Source organism: Camarhynchus parvulus, chromosome Z (genome assembly GCF_901933205.1).
Source record: "Camarhynchus parvulus chromosome Z, STF_HiC, whole genome shotgun sequence".
Lineage (NCBI taxonomy): Eukaryota > Metazoa > Chordata > Aves > Passeriformes > Thraupidae > Camarhynchus > Camarhynchus parvulus.
The window spans coordinates 33840604-33863176 of NC_044601.1; the positions used below are offsets into that span (position 1 = coordinate 33840604).

Consider the following 22573-nt stretch of genomic DNA (forward strand, 5'->3'; position numbering starts at 1 on the left):
AGTGCAAACATAGTGGCAGAAGACACTGTCTCCAGTAATTTTGTGTTTATTTACTAATGACCAGCACTAATATTCACCAGTGCAAGCAGAGCAAGTTAAAGGGCTTGGTCTGTTACTGCTGGGCAGCCTTGTTTTTCACAGGCTGTGGTTACTTGAATGTGGCTGCTCTCACGCAGATATGTGGTTCCCAATAGCTGTCAAAGGTGAGAAGTTTATGAATTTTGCTTTGACAGCATAATTTCTATTGCTGCAATATCTCCTAAGAGCTGCTGAAATGCCTATAAAAGTTATCAATACTATTACATCCCCTGTATTACATGCATAGACTTATTCTCTGATAATGTTTAGATGCATATTTTACCCCAGCATAAAGAGGTTTGATTTGTCTATATCTGGCTTTAACCTACTCTTAGGTCTACAAGCAAAGTCACAGAATGGTTAGGGGTTGGAAGGGACCTTTAGAGGCCATCCAGTCCATAATACTCTGTATCCCATTTTGTGAGCCTTCCATCGGTGTCACTGGAGTCCCACTTTCCATGTGGCAAGGGGGTAGAACAGTCAGTAGATGTAGAGCAAACAGCAAATTTCAAGAGTTGAAGCTATTTTTATAGAACAAGCACATTTTTGTTTTAAGATACTGACTGAAGGCATTCATCTTAAGTCTGCTTACTTGGTCCCTTGGTGATGATAACACTGGTGCTGTCTCACAAAACCCCCATTTTTTTCTTTTTGGTGAAGAGTATATGAAGAACTGCTTGGCTAGTATCATTATTATTATTATTATTTATTAGTAGTAGTAGTTGTAGTAGTAGTAGTAGTGGTATAAATGAGAAATAATTTCCAGAGGAAAACAGCTGTTGCAAATTAATGATCTTTGAAAAGTCATAAACTTTTTAGAAGCCTTTAAGATCACCACTAACCCTGCATACAATGAAGGTCATTAAAAAAAATAAATCAGAGAACAAAAATCTGCTTTTTCCCCCCCTCCTCACAGCCACCAAGCAAAGTCCTTTCTAGCATCTTGGGAAAGAGCAATCTTCAGTTTGCAGGAATGAGCATAATGTTGAATATCTCCACCAGCAGCTTAAATCTAATGAATCCAGATACAAAACAGGTGAGTGTAACTTCTGTATTAACTTGTGAGGCTTTTGATGAACAGCCTGCAGCACAATTATTTGCTGTCTGCCAAGTACTCAGTTGCTCAAAATTATTCCTCAATAATGTCATAAAATGAATGAACTCAAAATATAATCATAGTGGAAGTTAGCTTATTTCACTATTCAACACAGCTTTGGTAAATTATTTTCTTCTTGCCATGTTTCAGGTAGATTGGTTTTGCTCTTAAAAGACCTGTGATGTGAAATACCATTGTCTGGTTGTGGGAGTTCTTATTGAATAAAATTACAAACTTTCAGAGTCATAAAAGGGGTGTGCTTGGAGCAACAACTAAAATACTGAATGTGTGTCCCCAATTTTGTTGTTTTCTTCCCATTTAGAGTCTTAGAGGGCAAACTGTTCCTGAGGCTCTGCCAAAAATACAGCCTCAGGGATTTTGCAGTGCAGTGAAAGGCCAGTCTTTTAGAGAGACAAGGCAGATTTTTAAAAGTAGCTCATTTCTTCTTCTTCACTGTGCCGAAGGTACAGACAGACTTTGGGGAATCACTGCAGTGGTTTGTGAATGATGTATGAGATGAGAAAAATCCTTGCTCAGGGTATATATAAAAAGGAAGCAGACAGACATGCGTAGCCACTGCTGTACTATTTGCTGTGAGCCACATATTGCATTTGGACATGCAAATTTCTGCCCAGATACAGAGAGAATAGAAGTAAAATTTCTACTGATGTCTTTGGGGCCTCAGGGTTAAAAAGTAAGAAAGAATATATATACCATTTATCAAAAAGCTTGCTGTTCATTACTATGTTTTCATTCTTATCTCTTCATTCCTATCCTTATTTGAAAACACCACAATCCGTTGCAGTGAGCACTGAGGCTGGGGGAGCAGGGCTGTGGCTGGCTGCAGTAGTCTGTAGCTTTACTATGGAATATGCACAGCAGTGCTTTTCATAAGGACAATTACTCCCCATCAGAAGCATAAGTACATGATGTTAATTAGCTTTACCAAGGAAGTGCCAAACCCTGCAAGTCAGCTTGTCATCAGCCAATGCTTGGGCAGAAATGTAGTTAAACTCATTTATTTCAAAGAGTCATCCCCTACATGTTTTGCCTTTTCTCTGAATTGACAAAACTGTTCATCTTCCTCTTATATCATTCTTTTTGAGGTAGACACTTCTGGGTGCTGCAGGCCTGGGAAATGTCTGGTTTCTCAGAGATCACTGGTCTGGCTGTGGCCTTCCCTTTTTCTTGTTTATGCCAAGGATTTGATTTGCAGATAAGCATGGCCCAGCAGCTTTGTCCTTTGAGGCCCCACACAGGAGGATGGCTGCAAACTTCTGTAATAGTGTCTTTTCCCCAGCAGATCTGAAAGGAAAGAAAAAAGACAAGCCAGGGTTGTTGGCCCTTGTGGTAGAAGGAAGGCAACTGCATGTACCCCTGCACAACAGTTCTGTGAACATATTGAGCAGGAATGAGTGGAACATGATTTTGTTTTGCTTATTTCTTTAAAATGAAGGTTGGCATAGATTAAAAGGTTTCTGAGCTGTATGCCAACATTAGCGAATTGCTTTATTTTAAGCAATGCAAGGCATTGATAGTTTGCTGTATCTTTTCAGTATTTTGATATTTGTAGAGATAAGGTGGGGAATACTCCAAGTTCAAACTAAATTAGCTGTGTGGAATTAAAAAAAATGTCTGACTTGAACTAATGGTTTCAAGCACTTTTCAGCTTCCTTAAAATTTGGAAAAAATTAGTTTAGCGACAGTCTGAAATAATTTTTCTTTTACATGCTAAAATAGAAGATTAGGTTATTTGCACATGTCAAGATACTGATAATATGAAATTGCATAACAGAACTTCACTACTTTAGTTCTATTGTTGGGATAATCTACATTCTATATGTATTCTATGTACTATATATTCCATTTTTAGTCCTTTAAGAGAAGGAAATCCTCACTGCTGAGTAGCAGAACGCTAATTTACAAGTATACTCTTAAATAAAACTAACCACATCTTTGGAGGATGTTGTGGGACAAGCAGGGCTATTGAAGATGAAGTGCTCTTTACACTTAAGAAACACTACAAATAGTAGTCACCTCTCTCTGACTTAGTGAAGCAGCAAGATTCAGAGGAAGTTTTGTCAGATTTTTTTCTTTCCAAGGAAGGCAGTTGATAGTTCAGGTCTTTAAGAAGCAGGTTAGGGGAAACAGCATAGAGAATAGTTTTCTAGCCTATTTTGTTTTTTCCAGAATGGTTTTTTGTATGTGGCTCCCTCTCCAAAGTGAAGAACTAAGATCCTAATTCTTATTGTCAGATGCTCTGAGGCACTTAACAGTGGCCTGTCCCATCCCAGATGAATCCCTTGGCATGGCTTCTGTGACTCAAATATCAAGTGAAAATTTCTTTCAAATGACCTTTTCTTTCTTGGTTGTTACATGATTTCATTATTAAAAGATTTTGTACATTGATTCTCAGAATAGCAGAGATGTTCTGCTTTTATTAGAGGTTCAGGACAAATTGTCTTTTCCCAGAGAAATATCATATTAGTTCAAATTGTACATAAGCAATTTGAATTTCAAATGCCCTGGAGTGTGCCTGTGAATTTGTCCACAATACTATACTGCAGCTAGATTAAAAATTCTGTTTGCATATTGTAAACATGTTGATGTTTGAAACATAAAATGATACAGTAGGTATTGGATGCAATGTTAGGAATCTTAGCCGGTGTAGAGGTTGGCATGGTTTCATTGATTTCACCAGAGTGGCATCAGCAGAAAAATGGTTTGATGAATAGGACCTTTTGTTTCATTCATCATTATCTGTAATAAAGAAAGTGAGTTTTAGCAGATTAAAATTTCTCCAAAGACACTTTCTGACGGGTCTGTATGATTTACTAGAGTTCTGAGTACATTTAGCAATCTTGCAGTATCCTGATACATTTTAAAGAACACTGGAACAGAAACATTTATCCTTAAGTTTGTTTATATTATCATGCTGCTCTTTGAAGTCCCTGTAGGTAATTTTGATCTTGATTTTGGATTTTCACCAGCATACAAGCAAAAAAACTGAAATCAGAATTGCAAACTGTAAGAAACCCATCTGACTCACACTTATTCTTTCTGATCCATACAGATCATAGCAAATCACCATATGCAATCCATCTCCTTTGCGTCTGGAGGTGATCCGGTAAGCATTTCTGTAAAGCCTTCTCCCACACAGAAACTTCTTTATGAGGGCTGTGTGACAAAATTTAAAGCACATCTTACTAAAAGAAAAATACAACCACAACTCAGCTCCTGTTTCTTCTTTCATAAATTTTTCTTGATTGTTGCCATCAAGCTCTGTTTGAGGGGAATGGCTGACAAACGTTCACAGATCCTGCCCTTTGGATGACTGTAACAAAAACTATCAAGGGGCTGTAAGCATTCATATAGTAACTGATAAGCAGGGCTTTGTTTTTCAGAGTAATGTAGAATAGTTATATGGGCATTGTATGGATTTTTATCCTGTTATTTATCTTGCACTTTTTATAGCAGTAGAATATGTTGCAGCTCTCAACTGTAAATGTGAATTGAGAAGACTGTGCTAAATTCTGCCTGCATGTATATTTGCTACAGTCATGCATGTTGAAGGCAGGCTTTCAGGAAAAGCACAGATCTTTCTCGTCTGTTTTACAAAGCTTTTAGATATACACCTACAAATTCTATTAATTTAGATCAAAGGGCAGATTCCTGCTTATTGTGCTTTTCCTTATTTTTATAACCTGTTCATCCAAGGATATATTAATAAATGGGCTTCAAAAGTATTTGTCATTCAGGAAGCAATGGGGAAAATATAAATTAGTGACAGAGCTCTTACCTAAGAGGTTTGAAAGCTTTTAAACTTAGATTAATTGAATTAGTACCTTTTTCTCCATCATGTGATTATCTGTCATATATCAGTCATGTACTACAAATAAGGCAATTTCTAGCCTGCTTTGTGAGTTAATTCTCTCAGTTAACTCTGCTAAGGTGAAGATGCTTGTTGCTTTCTCTGTTCATTGTGTTTTTGTCCAAAAACATAAAGACAAATTCTAGTCTTAGTATAGCTTCACTGAGCTCAATACAATTGCAGAAGGGAAAAGGACACAATATCACAATAATTTGGGGGAAAAAAAATGGATCAACAGCAGCTTGGAAACACAACAGATTGCAATGGATGCTGTAAATGAACAATTCCTGAAGTGGGCAGGGGAGTGATTAGCACAGTTCCCTGCCTCCGTAAGAAGATTCTTTGCTACCCATCTGCCATCCCAAATGCTAGGTCCTGGAAACACCATTTCACACTGCCCACTGATGAAATGATTTACTAGGAAAGAGGAGAGGAACAGCAGTAGAGTTCTGGATTTGGAGTAAACAAGCTCTTCCAAATGTTTTAAAGAGATAAAAATCTCACTACTGAGACAGTGAGCTACCAGAGAAATAAAATTGCATGGTGCAAGGGAGCCTACAAGGTACAGTGAAATTATAAATTTGTGTTCCCAATAAGACTACTGCATGAATTCATTCTGGTGTTGGGATGAAGAAAATGGGTATGAGTATATAATGTTTTTCTACAAGCTTATCTCTGGTCTAGTAAGGAACAACTTTAACTCACAAGTTTGTGCAAAAAGCAGCTAGTTCCTTTGTCCTGGCTGCATGTTGAAGATGACAAAATGCAAGGATGTGGTTTAGCTCACAAGTTTATTTACTCATCAGAGTGCCATCTAGACATAACTTTCATCAGCCCTTAATGATTTCTACTTGGTAGTGGACTGCCACCACCAAACTGCATCTCCCAACCACAGCTGGCCTCCAGACCATAAATGTGTCTCCTTATATGACTTTAAAATAGGTTGGAGAAAAGCCATAGTGACCTAGGAAACTAGATATGTAGTGCCCATGTTTCTTCAGGAAGTGATTCCCTTATTTTGAAGTTATTTTAGAGTTTGGTTTACTAGGAGGTGAGACTATCGCTTCTCTACCCCGTCAACCTTTCTGCTCTGGATGTCTGCCTCCCATTTGTCATAGCAGTTAGCTTTACCACCTTCCTCCCACTCCCTTACCATTAAATATCTTATTCAAAATATAACCTCTGGAGAAGTGTTCCACAGTCCTGGAGAATGGCTTGAATATATACTTCTGCAATATTTCCCTTTGCAATGAGTCAGTTTCTGGCTGTGTCAGAATATGGGAGTGTAAAAACCTCTGTACCAAATCCTTTTACGTGCCATTTCAGCACCATTTTATTTCACTTCCAAGGCTGTGCTCTCAATCCACTTTAGCTCTATTCAGCCCCTCCTATGATACTCTAAACAATTTTTCTCCACAGTAATTTCAGGTGGCTGTTTCCAGGCTGCCAGAGAAGACATCTGTTTTTTGGAGATATCTGCTGAAATTTTGGAGTGGAGGATGCCATAAAATCTAATAAGGCAGGTCTCTCAGAGGTCCCTGAAGGCAGTAGTTTTTCAGTTTCAGCAATACCTCCAAATTTTAACACTTCAATGCAATGTCTTCAGGCTGAAAATTATAGCTCATTCATACTTGTTTTCAGTTCTTGAATGTCAAGGATCACTTTCCTGCATCAGCCAAGTCCTGTATAGTTTTTGGATGAGGGTCTTCTCACTTAGCCACACTGAAATGTGCCCACCTTAGGTCCTTAATGGTTTGTCATAGTCAGCTTGAATCTCAGAGCTTTAAATGAAATAAGGAGTAGGTGTTTTCAGACTGTCACACCCACACTAGCTATGAGATAGATCTGTGATTTACTCAGGCATAAATGTATCCATTAGCTATCACTGAAGTAGTAAATAAATTGATCTGTGGCCCATTTTCTAGTCTTTCTGGCCCTGAAATAAATAACACAGTGCATTTTGCACCCACACATTCACTCTCTTCCCTTGTAGTGGTCTCTTGGGATTGATGCCAAGCATGTGCTGGTCCCTCAGAGAGTTTCAGGGCATGCTGTGAGAAACTAGTGCAGTGAGACAAGGGCTCTGTATTATTTGCTACTGTAGACATAGTCACCTTTGTTTTCCCCTTACTTGTTGATATGCAACCTTACTTCCACTGTGGTCACTGCCCAGACACTGTGCCACAAGATGTGTAAGAAATTACGAGACAAAATGGTAGACGTGTGCTTTTTTAACTGACCAGCCTCCCTGCTGCTGTGTCTGAGTGCCTTCCAACGATGCATTAATTGACATGGTTACACATCTGTCACCAGAGCCCATGACTGTGCATCATCCTTTCCCTTGCTCCCTCCTTAGGAAGGAAATTATGTAGACATTCAATACAGTGATTTGTTTTGGGTGGCTGGTGGTGGTTGTGTGCTTGCACTAGAAAAAGCTGTGCTGAAGAAGTCTATCTTTTAACTGAAGATTGATGTTTATTATGATGTTAGATCTTGGCATAATTGGCAATAATCTTGGATCAGTCACCTGAAAAGGCTTTGGGTACACAGTCAGCTGTAATGTATCCTGTATATCCCTTGGGTTTAGCCTACCTGACTAGCCAGGCATAGTCAGGAAATACCAGATCTAACCAGGACTTCCTGATTGCATCAAGGCAACATGGCATTTTTCAGATATATCAGCAGGCCTAAGTGTTTCCTGGAAACCCAGGCCTTTCTGTTTAATCTGCATAATAATAGAAGTCTGCACCATTTGTGCACAGGACCATAGGAGTGGCAGGAGAGGATGTCTGTGTGCTCTTGCCAGAAAATCCACCAGGCATGTGGTGTGGCAGAGAGCAGCCTAAGGGCTGAGGGAGGGTGTGCAGGGATACTGCCTGTCAGAGCTGAGCAGTGGCTGAGCGCTCTGTGCCATATGGCACTGTAGTCAGTAAAGCAAACACCTGCTTGTCATACATGAATAAATGCCATTGCTCAGTATTTCTGAGGAGCAGCGCTGTTACTGCCACTCTTTCTGCCACAGAACCAGATGATTATTCATGTTGTGAACCAAAATCTCTGGGTAGTTTGAAGATAAGGACTTGTAATTCTGTTCCCTCCTAAATGAGGCCTGGGCCAAATCCTACTGAATATGTTTGATTGATAGAAGAGATTTTAAAATTCTGCTGGATTGGATCACATTCTGTAAAAAATAAAGTGGTAAAAGGAAATAAGTACCAAAACCCATAAACTTTTATATGGGATTTAAGTAGTATGCATCTGTAGAGCAAAATATTCATTTAGGGCTCTGCCCAAAGGACTGTACATACTCTAGACTGTGATCTTTTGCTGTAATCAGTGCAAATATGCTTTTGCATTCATTGTAGGTATCTTAATTTTTTGACAGGATACTTCAGACTATATTGCATATGTAGCTAAGGATCCTGTTAATCGTAGAGGTAAGTTATAAATATCTATTTGATGTCTGTATTTCTTTTGAAAAACACTAGTTATTCATGGTTTAGGTCAGATAACACTACCTCCCCCCCCTGAAAAACATGAATGTAGAATGTAGCCTAATCAAAGGATGGACTTAGACAGAGACATGGAAAGATAAGAAGCAGCAGTTTGTTTCTCAAGCTTGTAATAAATAGGTCTTGCCTCTAGTTCATACCCAAATAACACTTTGATTCTCTTCATCTCTTAAATCAAACACTTGCCTTACTTGGCTGTGTAAGCTTCTAGGCAACAGCCAAGTCTTACCAACACCCAATCACTGTGCAAGAGCTAAGCAGTCTTCTGATTAAGTCATCTGATGAGGCAGCTGTATCTGTTAGGTCTTCCCAGTACATGCCTAAGTCTTCCTGGCAGAATCAGATTCTTTATCAAATAACTAGCTTTACAGCCAGCTTGCTGTAGTTCTCTTTCTCAGTAAAGTTTTATTCAAGGTTGTATTGCTTTAGTAGCAATCAGTCATGGACAGGGCCCGGGCCCTGCTTGTTGATTGTGTTCTCTAGGTCTTAATGCAACATACAAAGCATTTTGTAATGTACCTGGGAATCTATTTACTACTTGTAGATTATAGAGAGAAAAGAACAGACTATCTCCAAAAAAAAAAAAAAAAAAAGACATTAAGTACTTCCAACAGGAAGTACTTCTTCTTTCTGGAGAATTCAGACACTTTAACTCCAAAATGCTAATCCTACAAATCCTCAACTGTCCACCTTACCATCAGCACAACTGACCCAGTAGCTTCCATATGTAGTCATCTTTAATGATACCTGTAGAATCTGCTGTGTCCATGTGCAGAGATGTCCAGACTTGGGGGTATTGGCTCATAAATAATACCTGCACTAAGCATACTAATATGCTGAGCGTAAGTGAAATACCTAGAAAACTGAAAGGGAACGGGAGGTAGGGAATAGTCCAGTTCTTTGCAATGCTTGTTCCATTACAATATCCTGTTGGAGAGGCACCAGTGTCAGACTACGGAATGCATGGTGCAGAGCTGCTCTCCAGCCCACCTGCTTTAGCAGTAGCTTTCCTCTAAATCCAAGCCTGATTTAGCTGTTCTGAGAGATCTCAGTCAGTGTAGGGGCTAGCACTGTAGACCAAATATTTTCTCTGTAGGGTTTGGAGGAGCCCTGTGCTCTGTCTTCTGTCATGTTCCTTCTGCACTATGCTCTTCCTGTACTATCTTCCTTCTATCTTACATCCTTAGCTTCCTGTGACTGTTCCTTGTTGATCTAGGCTATCCTAAACTGAGACATCATCTAAGCACCTGGTATTGTTGTATTCCTTTGGTTTATTCAGGTCAAGTAATTTCTTAGTTTTCTTTATAAAAAGATTGACTGTGTAGCATTCCAGCTGCAGTGCACATCCTCCATCCTTCAGATAATTTCTGTACCTCCTTCCTTCATTTGCCTGCAGCTCTTTTAAAAAGGTGTATGATATCTGCATAACAGGGGCTGTCACTATGGCACATAATGCACCTTCCTATTTTTTCTTCCTTTTGTCCTCTACGTCAGCTGGTTCCTTCTAAGCCCTTTTTGCTGCAGTGAAGCACTGTTACCTCATATGAAATTCTTTCACGCTGTGATCTTTAAGCCTTCAGCATTATGGTTTTCCTGTGGGTGCTTTTCCCCACTCGTCTGTATACATCAGTGCTTTGCAGATCAGTGACTTTGTATGCCCCCTGTATTAAAACACATTCTTTAAAAGGGTCTAATTTACCAAGGGACCTGAATTGCCCTCGTTTACCATCACTTGCCATTCTGTCATTCTTTGGGTTGGTCTGCAAATTACTTTAAAAGGGGATTTGTCTTTACCTCTGTATCTGGCGAAAATGTTACTGCTGCTGTTACTGATGCTACCCTACCACCAATGGTGTAGTTTAGCTTGCATATTAGACTCATTTCTTCACAAGGATAGAAAAGCTATCTTCGTGCTTTGCATTCTGGATCTAGCAAGCTCAAGGCTGTCTATTTTCTGCTGTAACATTCACAAGAAATCATCTCTGTGTGAGCCAAACCTTCTCATCCTTTTGCAAGAAGTGTATCTCCTACCTGCTGAAAGTCCATTCACGTATCCAAGGAAACAGGTTACTCATTATGTCACCTACTGAAACTACTTAATGACTCATGCTTCATTTCATCTCCAGAAAGTCTTAGCAGTGAGCAATATTGCCTCCTTAAATTTGCACTCTAGTAATGGAGTGCAAACATTTTAGCTTTGTTTGGCCTAACTACTTTTGGACCACGTTTTCAGAGATAAATGTGCACCTTCCATGGGGGCTGATTGTTCAATGCCAATAGCAGTGTTGCAGAGGTCATAAAAAAACGAATGTCTCACTGCTAGTCAGGGATGTCTGCCTCCATCTTTGGACACGTGGAGGTCCTGTTTTTGTCTACTGAATCCACTTTCAACATGTAGCTAGGGGCATTTTCCCTTGACGAGGCATTTCAGCTTGGTGGCTGGCACAGCAGATGCTCTAAGGTGAGAAGAGGACACCGCTGTGTCTGCATGGCACTGTCACTGGTGCCATTTCATGCTGAATGAGGTGCTGCTGCTGCTGCTGCTGAAGAAAAGACAGCAGACATTCCATACTAGCACCTTCAGGTTTTTTGGCCCTTTTTCTGGCCTCCCCAGAAGTCTATCCAATATTTCAGTCTCTGAAAAGGTAATATCTACACCTACTCAGTCTCCCTGTATTACTTCAGCTAAATGTCACGACCAACCCTTATTTGTAGGACACTGGCATCCAATGCACTTGCTTCCAGTGAGTTGGACCCTGGGCATGTACTAAAATGCAATTTTTCAGCTGAGGAGTTTATATTCAGGTTATTAAAGCAGTCAGGGATGAACAAATCGGTAGCTTTGAGCAAGAACCCACTTTCCTGTGGCAGGACTTGGAAAAGAACCAGTTTGAAATCCAGTCCAGGCTATAGCCAGTAGACAATATGCTTGTCCAATTCTGATTATGGAAAATTAACTCACCTTGGCTTCACTGGATATCACTGAGATGTTGTTCACTGAGATCTTTAGCTTCCACCTTTTAGCACCCATGTTCCCACAGTGTTGTGTTGCAGGAACTCCACAAGTTCACCTCTTTATGTTTTCACATATGATGAGACCTCCAAGCCATTCTCTGATTTAAAACTAGGACAGATATATCTGCTCAGACAGCTGAAAAAGGCTTCTCAGTGTTTATAGGAAGAGAGTTTGTGTTGCTATTCTCCCCCTTTACTGCCACAGTGGATTCAGAGAAGCTGTGCATGGGGAAGTGCTGGAGCTAATCAGGGTGCTGGCTCTGCACTCCTCAGCAGCCCTGGAGTTTGCTGGGAGTGTCTCCCTGCAAACAAACAGGAAAAGGCTCTAACCTCTGTATTCCTGGAATAAAAGATCAGGGTTCATTATCTGGGAAGTATCTGTGTACACTGCTCCTCCCTCAGACAGTAATTTGGAAAACCAGAGCAGCTTGTGAACTTGGGGTGATTAGATATAAAAGTGAAGTAATTAAACTCAGGAAAACAAAAAAAGCTTTTATTGTTATTATCATCTATTAATATTTGTGTAATTTCAATTTAAAGCTTAGAATTCTTACATAATCTATTGCATTCAGGTAATAACAAGTGAAATTTTATGAGTTTTTTTCTGTTCGTGGGCTTGTTAAAATAGCAGAACAGATTAGGGACCTTTTCTATTGCAGTTACACATCAGTCCAATTTTATGTAACCTTTAAAAAGTTGTGATTGCCTGAAATTCACTGTTTCAGAATTGGGGTTTATTGAAATGTGCACATCACTAATAGAGCAACTAAGCTTGACAGTGCAGGTGTTTTGTCATAGGTCTTTGCATCCCACCATGACATAAACAGTGATTTGCCTGTGTCAATCTTTTTCATTTAGCCTGTCATATACTGGAATGCTGTGGTGGCCTGGCCCAGGATGTCATCAGCACCATAGGGCAAGCATTTGAACTCCGATTTAAGCAGTACTTGCAATGCCCCTCTAAGACACCCACTTTATCTGATAGGTGAGTGCTATTGCAGAAGACAGCCAAAGGACCTTCTTTAGCTTTCAATTTACTTAATAAAATGTGGACAATGTTGCTGGGCACAGACAGGACTTGAATACTTAAAAATTATTTCTGCAATATTAGCAAAACAGTGTTACAGTGTTTACCTGACGAACATGGAAGAAGCACAGTCAGTTTAAGATAGGCTAAATATGGATTTCACAATGATGTTGAAATGATCATGTGTTTTGTGCTGTAGTTAGTAGGCAGAGATGGATGGCCAAGAATGGTTGTTATTTGTGCCATTTCCTCGTTACTGTCACAGCAGCTGTGTCAGTTTAGATAGGAGTAGGTCAGACAGCTGGGATTCCAAAATGACTAATGATGTTCCAGTATTTCTCATATTAGGGTGATGTTTCTAGGAATGTGATGTATTGCAGTGAGGTTTGACTGCATTGATATCTGGAGGATACAAACTCTCCTTGTATATGTTCAAAAGGCTGGGATATAGCATTTTGTTTTCTTTAAAGACATGGATTGCTATGTGCTTTCTAACATTATGAGAAACCCTAGTGAACTTTTACCCTCTGTAATCTCTTATATCAGAGCAAAACCAGTTAGATAGGGAATATACAATGCTACTAGCCTAATCTGGAAGCATGCTACATTCACATCTCCTGACTTTGTGAGGTTCTTGCAGAATTACATTGGTGGCAGAGCAGTCATAACTAAAGACAAAGATTTAAAGCCTAGTCAGTCAATCACGTCATAGTATTACAAGTGCTATTTTAAGATTAGATAAAGTTGTTTGTTAATGCAGTTTATAATGGTCTTTAAAGCCAAGTTCAAACACACTCTTCTCAGCATAAAGAATTTGGCCCATTGCAAAGGAGGTTTATGTCAGTTTGTCCAAACAGAGAAGATCTGATACATGATCCATCATTGCTTCCTGACTTAGAGCGGTAGCTGAAGTGTCCCTACAATATGCAGTAGTGATCCCCTGACAGGCAGCCTTAACCTGCTGAAAGTGTCTGTAAGTGCCTTACAAGAGGCAAAAGAAAGCACTCTCTTTCTTTTAGGATGCAGAGTTTTGAGGACCCATGGACGGAGGAAGATAACGAGGCAACAGAGCATCCCTATTACAACAACATCCCAAATAAAATACCTCCCCCTGGCGGATTCCTTGATGCCAGGCTCAAAACAAAGCTTCTCACTGCTGCAGACACAGCTCAGGTCAGTATAATTTCGTTTCTACTCTCCTGCTGATTGATCCAAAATTTTTAAAAGATGTGTTTTATAGTGGGTAACTTGGGATTGTCTATAATTCACAGCCCTTCCTGTGTGGCCAGTTTCCATCTGAATGGCCATTGCAGATTGAGGGGGCAACACATTAGGCAGGTTCAAAACGAATTAAAGGTGGTGAAATCCTCATGGTGTTAAAAGATTAACTGGGTTCAAGGAACAGAAATCCACAGGGGGCTACTACATTTGCAGAAACCATGTCTGCTTCAGAGAGTATCAAATAGTGCACATTAAGTGGGAATGATTTAATGCAGAATCATTTAAACAATCTAGTGCAGCCATTACTAACAGTTCATTATGTTAATGACTTGGGAGTGATCAGTATTCAGCCAAGTTTCTAGGTAGGTTTTCCACCTCATGTTGAACTAAGGTCAGCTTGAATATTTCTACCAGCACTCCTGTTGAAAGTTTGACTGCAGTATCAATGTAGACCCCTAAGAGGTGTTTTCAGATCCAGCATAACTTTGCTTAAATCCAGAGGGGTCCTGTCTGTAGCCAACATGCTCCCCTCAGTGCCCAAGTCCCCTCATCCCCTAGTACCAATGTGAATCTTTCAGCTTATGGTGTTGGGGCTGTCTTCTGGTCCCACGTGTGTTTCTGTGGAACACTTTTCCCAGTAACAGGTTGAATCACTACCTGAGTACAAACTAAAGAAATTATGCAGTATTTGGTATCATAGGGGGTCACTAAAAGCAGAAACCAGGGAAGAACACCTGAAGGTCACTGGTAATATCTTACTCTTAAACAAATGTATTTAGGATATATATATATATATATTCTGAAATTATGATGAATTGGAAAGGAAGAGTGAGGGTACACAAAATATGTCCAAAGAAATTGGCAGAGCCACTTGTAATGTGTCTGAGCATTTTAAAGGCAATTTAAAAGTTCCTTGCACATGTGTCCATTCTAGTCTGCATCAGGAATGGGAGGAGAGCAAATTTATTATCAGAGCCATCACTTAGGAGACAAATTCAGTGAAGAATGGCATCACAGGCCTGTTAAACAAGGTGAGTTTTGCTACTTTTAGCTATAATACTGCAGGTGGTCTTGAAGGGCAAAGCATGTGAAAGTCTGGTGCCTCAAAGCCTTAAGGCAATGAACAGAACTTGGTTGATAGGTTCCCTTTGTCTGAGTTTTAGTGTTGATACCAGTGAAAAGCATTTGATAATTACCTCTGGATAAATTATTAAATGCAGACCTTCATGAAATATTTTCTTCTGTAGAGCAGTTCATGAATAGAATTACCCAGACTTTCAGCTTTCTAACTTTCTACATCTTAAAACCCATGTCTCCTGCATGATGTGTTCTGAAAATGTGACCCACTAGGGTATGCAAAATAGAATTTTTAAATGAAAAGCCCAAAATAAAAAGTTTAATTCAAAATGTGAAGCAATTTTCTCTACTCAACAAATAGCAAATAGTGTATAATGTTCCTTTGGTTGTCTTTGAATTTCAAGTAATTTCAAAACACATATAAAGATTTCACCCCATCCAGCTTTATGTAATAACTTTACTGTGTTTCTAGGGGCACTTTTGTTCAAAGGCCAGAATATATTTCCTATTGTTAATCTGTACACATTTGAGGATTTTATACTTTCTCTCCCTCTCATGAGTCCCCAACAGAATATAATTTTTGAAATTTACAATCTTTATTTTCAAAGATTTCCTTTCCTCCTGGGAAATAGCCCCACCATACCTTCACTGAAACACAGTTCTGAATCCATTAATTTACACTTTTTCTACTAGATCCAACAATTATTGACTTTATATCTCCCTATCCAGGAAATTTTAAACCTGTGGTGATGTAGTGTGATGGTAATTCGTCAACACTGTTCTGTCGATTACACAAAAAAGTCTTGACTTTTCTAGGATCTCTGGATATTTGTAGTATGTCAGAAGAGAAATCAGAAGTAGCACCAGCTGGAGAGCTGCCAATATATGTAAACACCCAGAATATAAATAGAGAAGATCTATTGGCACTTCAGGCAGATGCTGAAAGTGCCTTCAGTGGAAGAGCAGAGGATGCTGAAGCAAGCAGCCCAGGAAAAGATCTGTTTGACATGAGTGAGTTCCCTTCCTATTCGCTTCCTTTCTAATAAGTGATCAAATATATTTATGCATCAGTTCTGTCTTTAAAAAAAAAAAGTTTTTGAAATTTGGTGTTCCTGGTGTAATTATTGTGAATTTTGATATCCATTGTGGTTTCATATTGGACTGAGCTAAAATAAGAGTGGCTGAAGACTTGGAGCTAGTCTGTATAACATCTGAGTTAAGGTTAATTGCAGTCCATGTTGTCCTTAACATCACGGGCAATTATGTCAGACGATAAATTAATCAGGAAGCTTGGCATACAGGAAAGTAAAGGAGGGTGATGTGAAGTAAAGTATGGATGAGTGGAAAATTGTCTTCAGCCTGTCCTGTGAGTATGTTGTGATGAAGTCAATGCATATGGGAAAAGCTCTGAGCTACAAGAAATGTAGCATGGAAATTAAAGTACTTACTTCTTACTCTGGATAGGCCTACTGTCCTATCTGTTCCAACTTTGAAGGCAGCTTTTCCTAGATCAGAATCATCACCACAGCTCCAAAACCACAGCTTAAGCGTCAGACATAGTTTGGTAGTGGTGCTGCTAATACACATTGTTTTCAGCCTTGAGAAGATACATAAGGTGAAGAAATAGTGAAAGCATTTGATGCACAGAAAAATTTCTTGGGTTTTTTACTCTTCCTACCTCAAATAAATTGCTTATCCATGCTTAATTTAATTCAGTTCACATAATTAAAAGGCAATGAGACTAAGCAGTTGGTGCCTAAAAAATTATTTGCAAAATAAAGTATCTACATTTCTGTTATCTTAGTGTAGGAAAAACCCCCATTTTCCTGGCATGTTTTTGCTGAGATATGGCTCTATTTCCACAGCTCAGTGAGATGTTCAATTGAAAGAAAGGAGGAGGGAAGAAAGTTGAGAGAGTACCTATCTGTGAATATAGATCTGGAAGGAGAAAAATCTGCTGTTTGAAATCAGGGATGTTAGCTGTTATCAGCCATTGGAATATTAGAGAAAAGTAGTATTAGAAAATGTGCCAATTAGCCCTAAGATGGTGGTTTGTTGAGATAAACATATGTTGGACTCCATGCAGACTGCGGTATAGTGAAGACATTTGTAAGCTACTTTTAATAGCTGGCTGAGATATCGATAAACGGTGACAGCACAATATTTTTCTTTTCCTTTGAGCTAAACTAGCCTCTGTGGCCCCATGCAAACAGGGCTTTATACTCCTTGCATCTGAACAATCTGTTCAGAGCTGGTGTATCACTTCACTGTGCTGCTCTCCAGATGTCCTTTTGTAAGCCTAGGGGCACAGAACAACATTTCTTTTTGATATGTACTGGTGGGCCAGATGAAGGTCTTGCAATAGCAAATAGCTTCCAAGAGGTCAGTACAACATGTAACAAAGCACCCTATGGACCTATGTAAGACTGTTGGGATCCATAATGACACTTCTTTCTACTCAACTCTACAGTTGCACTGAGTTCAGGAGTTAGCTGATGTTTAAAATATGCTTCCCCAAGGCTGGTTTTAACTAGGGAAATGGTGTTAAATGTGTTAACCTGTGTCTGTTTTGTGAAGTTCTCTTCCTGGAGGGAGGCTAGGAGTAGGCTGTGTGGGGAGGGTGAATGTTCCCTACTAGACATAGCCTTGGGCTGGAGACTCAGTAATGGATAATTTTTAAATGAATAACTTGTTTGAACAGAGACCAGATATGAGTATAATTACGTTAGGTACCCCTATTATGTAATTTATTTGAAATTAAACTGTCTGAACTACCTAGAAAGACTGAAGGAAAGATTTGCCTGCTACCAGATTGTATAAATACAGCTGTTGACAATAGCCACTACTGAAATAAACCAGTACCTTTCAAAAAATCCTGCCAAGGTTCAGCCTGATTTTTATCAGTATCATTCCGTGCATAATACACGTTTTAAACACATTACACTCCTCAGTCTTAATATATTATATTAATCAGTAAGTCTATTAGTGTATCTTCCCTTACTTTTTTCATAAACAGAAGTGGTTGTAATGCAAAACAAATCCAGTTTAAAATGACCACAAAATTACCATTTGCCTACATGATTTACATCTGAATGATCCTGGTCTTGTTTCTATTTTCATAACAAGGACCATTTGAAGATGCTCTCAAGAATCAAGCATCTGAGGCTATGTTGAAGAAATCCACCTCCACGGGATGCACCAGTCCTCCTTTATCCAGAGTAGCTGTCCGGACTGAAGCTGAGGAGCTGAGTACAGAGCCATGGTATCAAGGAGAGATGAGCAGGAAAGAAGCAGAACAGCTATTAAAGAAATGTGGTGATTTCCTTGTGAGGAAGAGTACCACGAATCCTGGCTCCTACGTGCTGACAGGCATGCACAAAGGACAAGCCAAGCATCTTCTTTTGGTGGACCCAGAAGGAACTGTAAGCACTGACTTCTCACTAATAGATGAGGCTTCTGATTCTACTCATTTTCTCTAAATGCCTTTAATCTTCTTTACAGCTTATTCACACCTTACCATAAGCACCACCTCATATCTCTGATGTGCCATCACATCTCTAATTCTCTCCCTGATGCCTAGCAGAAGACCTAGCACATGATTTCTGCACATTGCAGGGAGCCTTAGGGACCTGAATCCCAAGCAAGTTGACACTTTGACCACTGTTGTGGTCTTGGTCAAAAGTGCAACTAAGACACTTCAGTATTCTTGCTAAAGGAACGATGTTTGGCTAGCCTGCTTGGCTTCTCTGTTACCTGGGATGTGGACCAGGCCCTCTGTGTTTCTCTGCATGTATGCCCAGGAGAGAATTGGGGTAAGCCTGTTCCATTTCTTTGCTACAAATAGACTCCCTCAGCTGATGAAGGGACCGTCCCCACAGCAGGATGGAGGGGGCAAGGGAGCTCTAATTTTCTGTAGCTGTCCTGTCCTGCTTCTGCGGAGGCATAAACTCTTCAGAGAGATTGAAATCATTGTCATGAGTTTTATTCCTGGCTCCTGGTAGCTGCAAATAGGCAACTCCTTTTCCTCTAAAAAGGACAGCTTTAGGTAACCAGCCCCAAGGTAAGTGAGAAACTCCCGTAAAGGAGTTGGCCTGTTGGCATCTGAGCTGAGAAAGCTGTGCCAGGATTACATCAATCCTGCAGAGTCCCTATTGCAGTGGTGAGGAGCGTCCATGGTACTTGTTGCAGTTAGTTACATTTGCCACATGAGGCCAGTCAAAGAATGATTTTGCACTTTTGAGGTGCCAGTTGCCTAGTCCTGGGTTTGATGGGTACACCAGCCCAGGGAAGTGGCTTAATGCCTCTTGAGGGGCAGCCTCCTTTGCTAAAATTTGCCAACAGTTTTGTGACTCGTGCAATAAGGTAGCCTAATTCTCTTTTCCTCATGAACCCACAAACAGCTGTTACAGGCTACTGCACGGGAAACACTTCTCTGTGACTGGCAAGTGCAGGAATGCTGTGTCCCACTGGGAGCTCTGCTGCAGTGCTGACTGGCTTGGAATACTCAGGTCCTGTGGTGACTTCCAGGGCATTTTTTTCCTGTGCATGTTGGAGGGGCTCCCTCATCTTTGCTGCTCTGCCTCTAGTGCATCTCTAATTTGCTGACCTCCTTGGTTAGGGACCTGCTTGTTGTCTGCACGTATCCTTCCCTCAGCCTGCTTGTATGATCATGGCCTAAATGGCTCTGAGATGCCTGGCTCAGGAGGCACTGTTCCAGAACACTGATTTTATGCAACTGTGGTTACTTACAGACAGCTGCGCTGTCTGTACGATTTGTGGGATCTTGACACAGCTTCTGAGCAGCCCTATTTGCAACTTGTCAAAGTGGAGAATCATCAATAACATGCCAGTCTGTGGCCCGCTGCCACAGCGTGCCAGTGGCTTACATTTCATCTGCATGGTCTCAGCGGGATTGTTCTTGAAGACTGATTCACACAAAGGCTGCCTGAAAATTAATTTCACACACAGTACCCAGTGACACGTAACAAGTCTTAAGGGTGTTTCTCAGAGCAGAGTTAACTGTCCAGTTGCTTCTGCTCTCATCCAGCTAACAAAAGAGTAAAAATAGGAAAAGGACATCCCTCATTCAGACAATGGATGCTTAAAATGGAGGATTGCAGGATTTTTCTACATTTAGAATTAGACCTCTGGTGATGGTAGAGTGTCTAACTTACAGTAAGAACATCTCAGAATACAGATAAGTAAAGTTAGTGCTTTTTTAAAGATATCTTTTCATTTTAAAATTATAGTTTAATTTTAGAGACAGTGACATTTCAAAGCAGAATGCTTCAGAAATTGGGAGAGCCTTTTGGTTTCCTTCAGTGATATAACTATGTGTAGACTGACCAGAAAGCATCATATACCATCAAAGTTATTTGTTTCCTTTTTTTTTTTTTTTTAAATCCTGTGACATACTGTTTTAAACTTCTAGCAATTTTTACAGAACTTAATGTTGCAACTGAATTATTTCAGGAGAGGTGTCCACCACAGCATAAGATGACTTCTGAAAGTTTTAACACAAGTTTTTCTCTCTTCCTGAGAATAGATCAAGGAAAAGAGACAACATTTCTTACTCAGGGCAGTGCTCACAGGCGTTTGCTTGAGGCAGTGTAGAGCCAGCCCAACACAAAGTTTTAGTGCAACATACTTGCACTAAAGTGCAAGGTGGATCTGTGCTCTGCCTGTAGCAGTTGTATGCCTAACTCATTTGCAACATAGGAAGGAAATGTTTTGTGAACATGTGGCTAAATAATTACAGATTGCTTTGTAATATAGATTAGGTTTTGGGTTCAGATAATTTTGACTGTTTTATCCTGCAGTATCAGTTTTGGCCTATCATGGGTGGAATATTGCATACCAGCAGGATGCTGCTACAGAGGGCTGGCATGTGGGTTGGAAAAATGATTTTTCCTGCCCTGAAGTGTTTCAGTTCTGAAGGCACGGGGATGTATGTGCAGCATAGGACAAACCCAAGCTAAGCACATATGGTGGATGGATCACTTTCTAGGAAGGGAATTTTTGAGTAGTGGAAGAAGAAAAGCACAAAAATGCTGAAGTGTACAAAGAAGCTGTTTTCTGACATATGTGGCATGATAGCTCTTTCTAATTAAAAGGTACAAACATCTCAAAGAAGTACGTAGTCCTTTGAAGAAGAAAAATCTGACTTACAGTGAAACAAAATCATGAACAGATGTTTTCAAGCAGACCTATTCAGAAAGAGTAATAAGAGTAGGCTGGCCCATGGAACTGCATGCAAAGTATCTATTTGGTGAAAATAGGGGGAGTGAGAGAGAAAACAGAAGCCACACTGCATAACCGCCAAATTTCCACCAATTTTGATGGAAGAGAGACCAGTTTCTAAAATATGATTTTGTCATTTTATTCTTAGATAATTTTAGTGTTAAGCTAAGGGGAAAGTACCTTACTCTTTAATCTGTCTTCTTGCATCTTTTTTTTGAAGGTTCGTACAAAAGATCGTGTCTTTGACAGCATAAGTCATCTCATCAACTATCACCTTGAGAATAATTTGCCTATAGTTTCTTCAGTGAGTGAACTCTGCCTGCAACAGCCTGCTGAAAGAAAACACTGACTCCAGATAACTCTTTTAGTTATTGCAACTTGCAAGCTATAACTGGTAGAAATTGCAGATTTGAAAGGAAAATGTACATTAAAAAACCCCCACATATTTACATACATTTCACAAGTATGTTTTATTTAAGTTTAAGAAGCCCCATTTCATATGGTCCACTTGACCATTTTCAATCCTTTATGTGACATGAAATCACATCAGAAGCCTTTCTTAAAAGTAATTTCAACAAAATTGTTCAGATTCTCTAATGTGAATGTTGATAGTGTATATACACATTATATATATAAATACAGTATATATTTATATTTTTCAAGTCAGTCTGTTGACAGTATAAAACTATCTTCTGTGCCATGTGTTTTTACCAAAAGAAAAGCAACAAGTATGATTGTTCAGATAAAAAAATAAATTCAGCAGTCTCAATTTCTTGAGAAATTTAATATTACAAATCTTACTTCTGATTTTACCTAAGAAGCACAACTATGGGGATTACAGATGGATTATGCTAGTTAACCATGGAAGGAATCTGAATTCAGTAACTAGTATTCCAACTCAGAAATTTAGCATAAAATGTTTTTTAAAAGCATTATTCACTGTCACTGATATCAAAAGGATTTTATCTTTCTGACATCAAGTTTGAATTCTTATATGATGCTATTCAAATCATTTGTATCTTACTTGAACAATGATTTGGTGTGATCTTTATGTGTATGAGGTGTGTGCTTAGATTTTTCTAATGATATTGTAACAGTATACTGTAACTTCAATTTTTTAATTTCAGTGCTAAGGTTATTTATAAGTAGTTCTCTACTTATGGTGAAGATCTAGGTGTCCTTGAACTAACAGTCTCAAACGAGATGTTGCATACTGATTAGACAAGTTCAAGTAACTTGTGTTTAATAGGCTTGATATAAGATGTACATGACTGTTCAAAGACATATCTGAAAAATCTTTTCTTCTTGTAAGCAGTGAAAACTATCTGAACTCAGTGGTCAGTTTTGCAAATGATGTCACTTGCATTTACTTGCCAAAGCATAACTTCATTTTGGCCTTCAGCAAGTGATAGGTATTGGAAATATACTGTTTTTCT

The 22573-nt window shown here is 39.4% G+C and overlaps 1 protein-coding gene across 1 annotated transcript in view; it reads left to right on the plus strand.

Moving 5' to 3' along the window:
• Window positions 1–21687, plus strand: part of SHC3 (SHC adaptor protein 3) — a 51684-nt gene extending 29997 nt beyond the window's left edge. The window contains exons 4-12 of the mRNA XM_030968703.1: window positions 995–1114; window positions 4248–4301; window positions 8431–8482; window positions 12431–12557; window positions 13619–13772; window positions 14755–14851; window positions 15714–15908; window positions 18024–18319; window positions 21358–21687. Of these exons, the coding sequence (XP_030824563.1) occupies window positions 995–1114; window positions 4248–4301; window positions 8431–8482; window positions 12431–12557; window positions 13619–13772; window positions 14755–14851; window positions 15714–15908; window positions 18024–18319; window positions 21358–21486 (1224 nt within the window). The 3' untranslated portion in view covers window positions 21487–21687. The remainder of the gene's footprint in view (window positions 1–994; window positions 1115–4247; window positions 4302–8430; window positions 8483–12430; window positions 12558–13618; window positions 13773–14754; window positions 14852–15713; window positions 15909–18023; window positions 18320–21357) is intronic.
• Window positions 21688–22573: the final 886 nt, after the last annotated feature.